Source organism: Myiozetetes cayanensis, unplaced genomic scaffold, assembly GCF_022539395.1.
Source record: "Myiozetetes cayanensis isolate MyiCay16 unplaced genomic scaffold, myiCay2020 scf10, whole genome shotgun sequence".
Taxonomy (NCBI): Eukaryota; Metazoa; Chordata; class Aves; order Passeriformes; family Tyrannidae; genus Myiozetetes; species Myiozetetes cayanensis.
The window spans coordinates 16,435,591-16,448,091 of record NW_026086605.1 but is presented as its reverse complement, the minus strand read 5'-3'; the positions used below and the strand labels follow the sequence as shown (position 1 = coordinate 16,448,091).

The following is a 12,501-nucleotide window of genomic DNA, read 5'->3' as shown; positions in this document are numbered from 1 at the left end:
CTGAATATTCTTCAAGAACATTTCTAAATTTTTGTTAGTAACTTACTTCACATACATACTGTATATAAACCCTCCAACTTTTAAAGCTTGTTTAACTGTCTAAAATTCTACAAATCATATCCTTACTATTGTTTCTATTTTGCTCTTTTTTTATGACCTGATCCTCATGAGCAGCTTACAGAGAAGGTAATGTATACTGCTTTTACACATTGCTTTCATGTAAATGAGATATCCAGTTGAAAATCAGTATATCAATATTGCCTCTAAATTATCATTTTAAGCATGCGAGTGAGAACTGTAATCTCTGAATCTCTGACGTAAAACCTACAGTCAACTTCTGATGTGGTAAATTTGGGAAAAATATGAAAGACTGAAAAAAGAAACCCTATATATATATAAAAAACCAAAACCAAAACAAACAACAAAACCAAAAAAACCCAAACAAACCCTTACTTTTAATGATCTGTATAATATTTTAAGATTCTCTATAAATCCATAAATTCTTAAAAAAAAAAGAATTTACAAAGTGAATGAATACTATTAATTCTGTTTATTCATAGTGAATGAATACTAGTCATTACCAATGGAAGTATGTTTTCAGAGCTAAATAATTATATTATGCAATCTCTATGAATACAGAAAATAGCACTCTCTTAAACACAGTGATTATCAGACTTAAATAAGTACTGTATTAGTGGAATGTATAGATTGCTAGCACCTAGGGTGTCACGAGGCTTATTGAAATACTATTTTTAAGGGGGCAAGTCTCACTACTCCTTTCAGCTGCACTCGGTAAACACTAAGGTAGATCTGCAACTGCAAGACTGTTATGATACAGGCAATCTCCACTGGTTTTAAGGGAATGATGTATGGTTAGAGCAGTTACAGGTCTGTCCCAGCTTTATTACATAGCAGTGGGTTTGAAATAACTAGGAATGTTGGAAGCAAGTAGCACATTTATCCCTCGGGAAAGTTTCAGCGTGTTCACTGTAGTTCTTACAGTCACGCAATCCCTGTAACGAATACCAGGTGCGATGATGTTTCTCCTTACCAGCTGAAGCAATGACTGCACCAGCAAAGTGTACCTGCACATCCTCTGACTCCAGTAATTTGGAGCTCAGGGGGTTAGGCTGTACTGCCCTGCCAGAAGCTGGAGGAGAGAAATGCACACACCTCCCCAAATTAATCACGTACCTGGAGGTGGCTGGCTGTTGACTATCAACACAGCTGAATTATAGACTAGATACCTAAACCTGGCTAAGAGACATTCCATTTTTTTAGCCTTAATAATTAATTACATTCTAATTCTCTTTCAGATGAACCTTTAATATTACCTAAGTTTTAATATTACCTAAATAAGTTTTAGAGTATATTATCTTCTATGATACTTAATTGTTCATTTTTATTGCTGTACAGCATGATATAAAAGAGGATTTATCTCCTAATAAATAAGTCTTTTATTTGCTTTTCTTTAAGGAGGAAGAAATTGTTGATTGGTGGAGCAAATTTTATGCTTCAATAGGAGAACATGACAAATGTGGACAGTATATTAAAAAGGGATATGACACTTTAAAGGTATTGCTCAGGATAGAATAAATTAATGTATCTCAGAGTTTATAGGCTCAAGACCTGATCAGAGCTGTGCCCTCTGTTATTTTAAATGCTCTTCTAAATTTAACTGTACCTGATTTCCTGTAAAGGTTCATTACTAATTCATGTGGTGAAATGAAAATTTTAAGATATCTTTACTTCTCTTCTACTTAACTACACTTATTAGGAGATGTATTAAGAGTTTAATAGCATTAGTTTTTTTAAAATTTTACTCTTGACTTCTTTGTGTGCCAGGCAGATCCCAAATAAACATATACATTGATAAAGTATGAGCACAGAGGATCAGTACTTTTACTGTTTGTTGGTTAAAATTTGAAGTCAGACCACTTTTATTTCTTATCTAATACACCTAATGAAGAAAGTAAAAATAAGCGTATGGCATGATACTCACCCTGTTTTTAACAAGGCCTACATGAAGCTTGATCACATCTTTTCCAAACATTGCATTTGCTTCCACTTTGATACAAAAATGATAATTTCTAAATGGCATTGTTTTCATTTTACTTTTTCTTTTTTTAAGGTATATGACTGTGAATTGGAAAAAGTACCTGAGTTTAATAACTTGACAGACTTCTGTGATACATTTAAATTATACAGAGGCAAATCTGAGGACAGTGACGATCCATCAGTGGTTGGGGAATTCAAGGTAAATTTCAAATGGTGGGCAATAACCAAATGATGGTTGCAATCTAAGGGGTTATCATTAAAGTAGGTCTTCATGCAAGGTGAAATACGGATGTGTGCATCAATAGGGGCAAAAGTTGCTTGTAACTACTTAGGTACAGACCCTTCTGTATAAAAGAATGTGATACATGTTAATTTAAAATAAGTATCGTTCCTGCTAAGGTAATCTTCCCTGGTATGTGTGGGACAGAACCTTCCCAGATAACCTCTTGAACAGACTAAAGTTTCACCTGCAGACATTCTGAGCAAAGTACATTTTTAGAATGAATTTCAAAAAGGTATTTTCTACTATTTCTGTGTCTCTGTGACTTATATAGATTAAAATAATGCTAACGTAGAAAAAACAAACCAAGCCTTAAACGATGCCTTTGGAGAGCATCAAATACAAAATAGTTGTTACGTGGTCTCAGCTGGAGCAAACTGAGTAATTGTGTTGACATACAACTAGCTGAATTAATTTAAATTGCCAAAGGATATGACCTTGCCTTTTCAGTAAGTCTTGTTGTCCCGAACGCATTAAAGTAAAACAAAAGACTTCCAAGTGACTGTGGATCAGGCTCTAATTTTGCTATTCCTGTATAAACCAGAGTGTGTATGTGTAGGATAAATAAGAAAAAACAAACCTAGCTGAGTGACTTTTCTACATTTATCTTGACTGAGTCTTTATATTACTTTTTAGGGATCCTTTAAAATCTATGCGTTGCCTGACGATCCCACTATTCCAGCTCCTCCCCGCCAGTTCCGGGAGCTGCCAGACAGTGGGCCTCAGGAGTGTATTGTGAGAATTTATATTGTTCGAGCTCTGCAGCTTCAACCCCAGGATAATAATGGGCTGGTGAGACTTTTCGCTTATGGAATGTTTGCAAGCTAATTGGTGTAGTATATTTTAAATAAACTTAATTCTTCCTAACTATTCCTTAACAATATTTTTTTCTTATTTTTAATAGTGTGATCCTTATATAAAAATATCTCTAAGTAAAAAAGTAATTGAAGACAGAGATAATTACGTGCCGAACACTCTCAACCCAATTTTTGGCAGGTAACAAACTTTTTTGTATTTTCAATTTACTGTATTTTAGGATGTTTCTCCATTTTTAAGAAAAACTGTTATTTGAAATATCCAATGCTGTATTCATAGATGTATACTGACAGTTAATTATGAGTAAAATTGTATAAGGCATTTCCCTTTGATATCATTGGACAACATAGAAGTTTGGCTAAGCTATAGATTTTCTGTATCACATGGGTAAATTGCATGAAGTCAAAGTCTTTATCTTAAAACCACCCTGTGCTATGCATGTAAGGATAACAAAATATGCTTACAGAATATGGAAAAATTTTTAACTCTGAAAACTACTTGGATGTCACAACGAGTAATCAGCTTAACCTGCATTCCCAAGCACACTGATCCTTCCATCAAAGGCAAATGATAGCACTGAAATATATGAATTAAAACTACTAATTAGGAATGAAAAGGTTACTTCATCTTTATAATTATTAATGCAATTCTGGGTCTGGTTTGGTGTCCAGAGTTGGAGGAGGATTTTGGTAAATTAGGAAGTGTGGAGAGGAGGACTAGGAGGATCACAAAGCGTTCGGAAAGAATTCTTTGCAGTGATGCACTACAGGATTTCAGTTGTTCAGACCATACAAAGAAATAGACAGCAAAGAGGATTGATTACAGATACAAAGTACCTTCAAAATTCCAGGTTTTTTCAAAATTATTCTGGAAGTCAAAGTTCAAAAGTTTATCTAGAAATAAAACAAACAACAGAGATGCAGAGAATAATTAACCATGGAATATTTTACATAAATAGTAATGGATTCAGCAGTAGTAGAAACCACAAGGCTGCATGTCTTTAAATTCAGAGAATTAATTTTGAGAAAACTCTATATCTGTTTTATGTAGGACAGCTAGATGACGGAATAAGCTCTTCTAGTCATAGCAGCTTAACATTTGGACTGTATTTTTTAAGGATCCTACTGCATTTGTGGTTAAAAAAATTAAAAGATGTTAATCATAGAGAAACTATGGATTGAACAACCATCAAACTATCAAACCTTTTTACAGAGTGGCTGGGAGAGGCACACCAGTTTCTTTCTCAGTCCCAATTCAAGCTGCTGCACAGAAAACATTTAAGTAATACATTGTACAGAAAGGAAGGAGGTAGTCTCCAGAGGAGTACAAATGAAATTATTAATAAGTACAAACAGAAATTGGAGCATGAATGGAAACTACTGCTGGACTTATCAGCATTGGAAGCCTCCCTTTAATATCTTGTAAAGGCTATTGCTCAAAAATAAATGAATAAGTGCTTTTTTAGTTGGTTTATTTTAATATTAAGAATAAGAAACATTGCTTAACAGAGCAATAGCCTTAACTGGGCATTTTTATGTTTAGAATGTATGAACTCAGCTGCTTCTTGCCTCAAGAAAAGGATCTGAAAATTTCAGTCTATGACTATGATACATTGACTCGTGATGAAAAAGTGGGTGAAACCATAATTGATCTTGAGAACAGATTCCTTTCTCGTTATGGATCTCACTGTGGCATCCCACAGCAGTATTGGATGTAAGTCATTTTGTCTATTGAAAATTTTTATCTTTAAGATCAAGTACCCAGTCTCTGAAAAAATCAATTAATTCTATGGTCATAAAACAATGCTATGGCTTCTCATGGATATTTGTTGTGCTCATTCTATCATCTGAATTCCAAGAGAAGCTGTAAAGTCTTCAGAAGAGCCTTGAATGAAAATCATGATTTCAAACATTTTAATATTCTGTTAATACAGCAATGTGTGTTATTTCTGTCCAGGGATCTCACACTTAACAGTATTGTCTGATCTACTCATGGAAATAAATAAGGAAGCATCTATTAGTGTAAATTATTTCGATATATAAAGAAAAAAGCACTCTGTCTTGGAAGGTAATTGAGCTGATACAAAATTATGTCACTGTATCAAACTCAGATGACCTCAGTCTAGTCACTTATAGTGCTGCCCTTTCTGAATTAGTTTAATAAATACATTTTATGTATTATGTAAATGCCCTGCATAGTAAATAATTTTAGGATGTGTTTCTTTTGCTTTCCTAAAAGTTCAGGTGTGAATACCTGGCGTGATCAACTAAAACCCACCCAGTTATTGCAAAATGTAGCCAGGTTTAAAGGCTGTGCTCCTCCTGTCATCTCTGACAATGGCAGAAAAATTAACTATGGGGGACGAGACTATACTTTGGAGGAAGCTGGTGAGTTTGTTCACTTATTTTATATTTCTGTCTTAAATTCATATTGATACAAGTATAAAACTTTTCAAGGATTTATGGAATATTAAAAAAAATCTTTGTTTTCAAATTTGAATGCATTTTTCTGCTCAACTTTAAATATCTGGTTTTAATTTTAAAGTTCTAATGCAAATCTTGCTTCATGAGTCCCTGTTCTTTTCCCATTTCCCTTATTTCAGAAGCCAACAAAGTTCTGCATCAGCATCTTGGTCCGGGTGAAGAGCGGCTAGCCCTTCATATCCTCAGAACACAGGGATTGGTACCTGAACATGTGGAGACAAGGACCTTATATAGCACCTTCCAGCCCAACATCTCCCAGGTACTGTAAACAGGTGTACTTATGGTTTCTCGAATGCAGAAATGGAGCATTCTGAAATTTATATCATGTTGTCAATAGAGTGGTATCACTCAGGGGGAACGGGGCTACAAATCATTTCTACTTGGCTGAAAATCTAAAGCAGGTTAGTTTAGAAACATAACAAAAGACAGTTATGTTTTGCCATTAAGACCTCCAAGTGGCATCTTAAACACTGACAGAGTGGGAATTAGGAAAGATTTATTTATAACTTTGTTACTGAAATAAATTGGAATATGTATTTATACCTCACCAAAAATAAAGGAGATGGCCTGGCTCAAGAGCTTTCTAGCTGCATTCAGCAAATGAGACCAAACTTGCCAATTATCTACAAGGTTTAGAGGTGCAACTTTAAACACGAAGTCCTAATTTGGACATCTCTGCTAGAAAGGAACGAAGGCTAACATTAGTTTTCTGGCATTGCCTGACTTACCAGTGGTTGGGGTTTTTTTAAGAAAGTTTCTGCAGAAACCAGAAATCTTCTCTGAAAAATAGAGGGGCTTACATTTGAAATAGAGTGTAAAATCTACAGTGGATGCCTTACTTCAGAGTGTAGTTAAGGGGCCTGTTCACCTACACTGGATAGGCCACCAGCTGCAAACTATCAGCCACCTGTATGACACTGTGCTGAATACCGCCCCTGAAAGAACAGTGAGAACTATTTAGGCACCTAACTTGCACTGAATTCACTAGGAATTAATGTCCCTACCATCTTCTGAACTCTTGGCATTGTTCATTTGAAGAAGATTCTGTAATATGAGGGATTGAGCTTGCTCTGAAGTCTGTAGAAGTTCTGACATTGTGTTATAAACATAAACCCGTGACACATTGGTAACATGAGGTAGGTCACTAAAATTAGTACTGAGTGTGCCAATAAGCAGTTCCATGCAACTACCATGACAAACCTGTATGCAACAAACACTCCTTCACTCATCTTCTCCACTGCTACAGGGAAAGCTCCAGATGTGGGTTGATGTTTTCCCAAAAAGCTTAGGACCACCAGGCCCTCCATTCAACATCACTCCCCGAAAAGCCAAGAAGTGAGTATCCCTATATATTACATAGCACCTGGCAGCCCTGACAGAGGCAATTCAATTCTCTTTCCCCGTCTCTCTTAGATATGTCTTGCGGGTGATTGTCTGGAACACCAAAGATGTCCTTTTGGATGAAAAGAGCATCACAGGGGAAGAAATGAGTGACATTTATGTGAAGGGGTACGAGCACTCTGTCATGTAACCCTTGCTTACAAATGAATAACATTCAGGATTTCCTGGGAATACCTTGACCATAGGTTCCAAGGATTATTTGGTTCACCCAAGTCAAATGCTAACCTCAGAGAAGTACAGAAGTATTATGAGATAAAGCATGACCAGCTACTTTGTGGTGAAAGATCCCAGAATTTCATCTCTTGAGATGGGCAGCAACTGAAAAGGCAGTTAGATTTGGTGCTACATAACGTGGGTTCTTCATTTTTATGTTCCCTGATCTTATTGTAAAAAATTCAGTAGAAATCAGAGAAATATGCTACTAGGCTGTTGATCTAATTTCTCCTAAAAAAGGAACTCAGCAACTCACTGCTGATACAAAACTGGTCTTAGCAGATGAGAAATTCAGTTCAGATGCTCCTATTTACTGTGCCAAATTGGAACCAAACTGAGAAAGGGCATGAAAAACTCTGCAGCTCTCTATGAGCAACTCATACAACTTGCTTGCATCGCCTTACTGACACAGTTACAGTGCAAACAAGCACCACGGTAGTCCCACTGCAAACACCAGACACGTCTCTCTGTATTTTCAGATGGATGCCTGGAAATGAAGAAAATAAGCAGAAAACTGATGTTCACTACCGATCATTGGATGGTGAAGGGAACTTTAACTGGAGATTTGTTTTTCCTTTTGACTATCTCCCAGCAGAGCAACTCTGTGTAGTTTCCAAAAAAGTAAGTATTCTAAAGATTTCAGTACTTAGAATATGGATTATAATTTGTCTGATCATTTTGTACCTACATATTGAAACTCTGTAGAAGTTCTGACATGGCTCAGTTCCACATACTTTTCTCAAACTGCTATTGTGACCAGATATAGTTTTGCCTTTGGGCCAGGAACAACACACTGGCAACAATAGCAGTCTTTAGCAAGAGCAAGATCAAGATCAGATCCTTAATACATCCACCAATCCCAGAATTCACAGGTACTAACTGACCACAGCTTTGAATTTTCATAAGTAATTTTTAAAGGTGCTTGGCTTTTGTTTTTTAAAATTTTAGGAACATTTTTGGAGTCTTGACAAGACAGAATTCAGAATCCCACCCAAACTGATCATTCAAATATGGGATAATGACAAATTCTCCTTGGATGACTATCTGGGTAAGATTTCTAATAAAATAGTTACTGTTGTCTCAAAGAAAGATATAAAAATGAATGATATTAAATGATCACATAAGGACATAAGGACTGTGTTTCCAGAGTGAGAAACTGAGCATGCAAATACTGGGAAACTCCTGGTCTACCTCACAGTACAGGCTTACTTGTGATCATGAATGAATGAGTGAATATTCACTCAGTAAAAGTCTACTTTTATCAAGATACTTTACTTTTCATTCAAGTAAGCCCTCTCACCAAGTGCATGAAATTATAATGTAAAATTACTTAAACAAGACTACTTTAGTTCAAAGTAAGAGTGTTGACATAATGCTGTGCTTCTGGACATATTGCTCTGCAGAAGATTCTCTGCCCTGTATTAAGACAGCTCCAAAGTCTTTAGCTTATATACAAACCATATAGGCTTCAAAATCTGAAAACAAGTAGATGATTTATAACTGTCATTAAAGGTAGATAAATTATGCGCTTAACTATCAGGAATAACATATTACATTGTTGTATTTGGGTATCTTCTGTTTAGGTGTGTTGAGGGAAAATCTTCTATTAAATATTAATAGATTTATTAAGAATAGGTAAGGGGTAAGTAGAAAAATGCATTTGATCTTACTTTAAAGAACGGGGAAGTGATCTTGTTAAATCAAATTTATCAACACCAGCAAGTGGGTTTAAACATAGCCTGATGTTTCCCAGTTCCCTGCCTCACAACATCCTCAGACAAAGAAGAATGTAATGTGTCTTTCCTGTATAACATGTTTAGAGATAGAAAAGGTTGATGTTGAACCACTGTGCTGTGTGATAGGTTGCGTTATGCAGTGTTTATTTCTTTATCCACCTCCTAGGCTTTGTGGAACTTGACTTACATAAAACAATCATTCCAGCAAAAGTTCCAGAGAAGTGTGATTTAGGCATGATTCCAGAATACAAGGCAGACAGTTCTCAGAAAGCTTCCAGGACCGCCTCTCTCTTTGAACAGAAATCCATGAAAGGATGGTGGCCATGTTATGTTGAAAAGGATGGCTCCCGTATTTTAGCGGTATGATTGTTACTTCTTTAAAAAGTACTTCAAACATGCTCACAAATTACAAAGACTATAAAGAGTCTCTCAGCCATTATCTTTCAGTGGTTGGACAGAGGAGGGGTAAGTAGAACAATACACACATAAGTTCAAGGATTTTGTCCAGCAACAATTTTTTGTTTTAAAGTGTGAGCTTAATATTTAATTTATTTCATTTGGTTTTAACCCTGTTTAACTTGAAAGACTACAGTGCCAGGTTGAGTCATGTTATCTCACCAAACAGCAACCAATTAAGTTACTGTGTGAATGAATGCATAGCCTCAAGCAGCTCCAGGGGAGGACATCAGGAAGAATTTCTTCACAGAAGGGGTTGTTAAGTATTGGAATGGACTGCCCAGGGAGTCGGTGGAGTCACCATCTTTGGAGATCTTCAAGAAATGGTTGGACGTGACACTTAGTGCCATGTTCTAAGTTGAAAAGATAGTGTTTGGTCAAAGGTTGGACTCAATGATCTTAGAGGTCTTTTCCAACCTAAATGATTGTGTGATTCTGTAATTTTATCACATTATTGCATGGGAGAAACATGAGACATCCTAAATGCATTAAAGACTAAAGAAAAAAGTTTAAATCCAAAGGATTTTTTGTAAACAGCAAATAAAAAATTTCAGTACTGAGAACCCAGATTAGCTTTGTGATTATGAATGCATTCAGAAGACCAAAAGCATTTTAACCTATTCTGTGAAGAATATAAATGTATATTTATCATTTACAGAATATTAAGCCTTTCAAGTGTGTCCGCTTCTTCTTTCTAATGTTTTTGCCTTTAAACTTTTATTACTGGAATTTAATAAATGAGGAAAAATATTCAGAAACATCTACCAGCCAAAGCAGTATGCTTGGTCATTTGGAAAATACGCAGTCCTTGTGTTACTCTTCAAAGGACTGCTTTTGTTTTGCTAAATTGGAAAAAAAAAATATAGCTTTAGACAGAACTATAGATGAATTAACAGAACAATTTTATGTACAATGATTTGGTTTTTTCTATGTGCCATTCCCTGATACTGTGTTGTGACACTGTCATAGTACAGAAATCAGTATATTTTAAGAAGGAAGTGGGAAACACACAGGTGCACACAATGAGCTGATCCCAAACTGGAAGTACTGCTGTATAAGTGCCAAGCAAGTCCTATTAGTGCTGTTTCAATGAGACCCTTGTCTCATGTCACCTCTTTTCTGAAGGGTAAAGTTGAAATGACACTGGAAGTTGTCAATGAAAAAGAAGCTGAAGAAAGACCAGCTGGTAAAGGAAGAGATGAACCCAACATGAACCCCAAACTAGATCTACCAAAGTAAGATATTTTTCTCCCAATAGCTTTAGAAATATCCAATATCTAGCTACTCTGATGTTCTTGACAAAATCCACATGTAGTAGTCTATTGGCATCAGTTATCCTTTGCAAAACTTTACTTATAAAAGCCAGTCTTGTTTCTTGTTTCCTTCTTTTATCCTCATTAAGATAAAATGCAAGGTGGTTTCAATATTAATGGCACATGTTTACTGCAGCTGCTATCTTGCATTACAAAATTGTTTGTTTTCTTCAGCCTCCAAACAGTGTGTTGTAATGTGTCATAATCTCATGCATAAGTATTTCCTGTTTTTATAGTATGAATAATATTTGTTTCTTTTAAAATGCAGCCGACCAGATACTTCCTTCCTCTGGTTTACAAATCCCTGCAAGACAATGAAATTTATTGTGTGGCGCAGGTTTAAATGGCTCTTTATCGGCCTTATCATCTTGCTGATTCTGCTCTTGTTTGCAGCAGTGCTCCTCTATTCGCTGCCGGTAAGAATTATTAAATGTTTGTTCTCCAGCTGTGGTAGGAAGCTACTTCAGACGGGAGTCATCAGCAGGATACACTCCTCACTCAGACAGGAGTCTCTCAGCTCTGTTTTAGCAGGACATATATATTTAACAGCTGTAAAAAAATTCTGCTGATTTTTACTGAGAAACAAAATTTAGGTTAAGACTAACCCATTAACTAACGCCGGAGCAAATGAGTGTTTTAGAAGATTTAATAACCTACACAATGAAACTAGTTAATAGTTGCTCTAGAATCTGGATTTCAGTCTGTGTTAGGCTGAAAAAGATTGTTTTTTTTAACTGTATTTTAACTGAAATTACCACACCCTAAATACATTTTGATCCATTTTAATATCTTGAATGTCTTTTTCAAAACTACACTGAAGTATTTTATGTACATCATTTTACCTCTCTTGTTTCTTCTCTCCTCCTCCCACAGAATTATTTGTCAATGAAGATTGTGAAACCAATTTAAAGAAGAGTTTTTTACCTCATCTTTTTAAATAGTACAGAGTTTTTGCCTCAGGCTGTGGACCAAAATCAGGCTCCTCCATCCTTTGTACCTGCTTGTATTTAGAACTGTAAAATAGATAATTAAGACTTTCAGTAGGGTTAGCCAAGGTTCAAGAGGTCATGAAAGATGTTTTTTAAGAACCAAGGAAAAAAACCTCCCCTTACGTTTCATGGACATTTTTTTACTTCAGTGATATCTACAAATGGTGAAGTTCTGACTTCTTTGCTTTTAAACTGGATTTTTCACAAAAATCCCTCAGGAGGCTGCCTGCTATTGCTATCTCTGTTTTTTAATGGCTACTCCCTTTTGAGAATTCCTTTCATTTCCTTGCATTTTAACTTAAAGAAAAACAACCACTGCTTATGTGTACCAAAGAAACATCACAGTGCAATCAAAGGGTCAGACATTATTTCTAGAACTTTTTCAGCATCATGCTGCTTAAAATTCTTAGTTACTACACTGTAGATTTGACAACACTATTCATGTATCTTGACAACTTCATGTGCATAGAAATAAATAATTATGCTTTATTTACTATAATTTACAAATTTTAAATAAAGTTATCCATAAGTAAAATTCAAGTTTCCAGTTTTCTTCATCAATTACAAAACTCCAAAGTATTAGGAATTATAGTGTCTATCAGAGGATGTAGTGCCACAGGCCTGGGGTCTAACGTATATTACTGTTTTCTGCACAGTGAAGAGAAAAGAAAATGCTTTTGCACAAAGTTCTAGTTAATGTATTCATTAATTAGAAAATTAATAAAGAAATTAAATCTGTTGAATGGTTTCACTGTA

At 35.5% G+C, this 12,501-nt stretch overlaps 1 protein-coding gene across 1 annotated transcript in view; it reads left to right on the top strand.

The window, feature by feature from the left end:
* MYOF (myoferlin) overlaps window positions 1-12,280 on the top strand; it is a 67,110-nt gene extending 54,830 nt beyond the window's left edge. Inside the window, exons 39-54 of the mRNA XM_050339917.1 lie at window positions 175-186; window positions 1,477-1,575; window positions 2,132-2,257; window positions 2,975-3,130; window positions 3,243-3,334; window positions 4,697-4,867; window positions 5,393-5,541; window positions 5,757-5,896; window positions 6,884-6,972; window positions 7,051-7,146; window positions 7,731-7,872; window positions 8,200-8,299; window positions 9,154-9,347; window positions 10,569-10,678; window positions 11,025-11,172; window positions 11,630-12,280. Of these exons, the coding sequence (XP_050195874.1) occupies window positions 175-186; window positions 1,477-1,575; window positions 2,132-2,257; window positions 2,975-3,130; window positions 3,243-3,334; window positions 4,697-4,867; window positions 5,393-5,541; window positions 5,757-5,896; window positions 6,884-6,972; window positions 7,051-7,146; window positions 7,731-7,872; window positions 8,200-8,299; window positions 9,154-9,347; window positions 10,569-10,678; window positions 11,025-11,172; window positions 11,630-11,665 (1,860 nt within the window). The 3' untranslated portion in view covers window positions 11,666-12,280. The remainder of the gene's footprint in view (window positions 1-174; window positions 187-1,476; window positions 1,576-2,131; window positions 2,258-2,974; window positions 3,131-3,242; window positions 3,335-4,696; window positions 4,868-5,392; window positions 5,542-5,756; window positions 5,897-6,883; window positions 6,973-7,050; window positions 7,147-7,730; window positions 7,873-8,199; window positions 8,300-9,153; window positions 9,348-10,568; window positions 10,679-11,024; window positions 11,173-11,629) is intronic.
* Window positions 12,281-12,501: the final 221 nt, after the last annotated feature.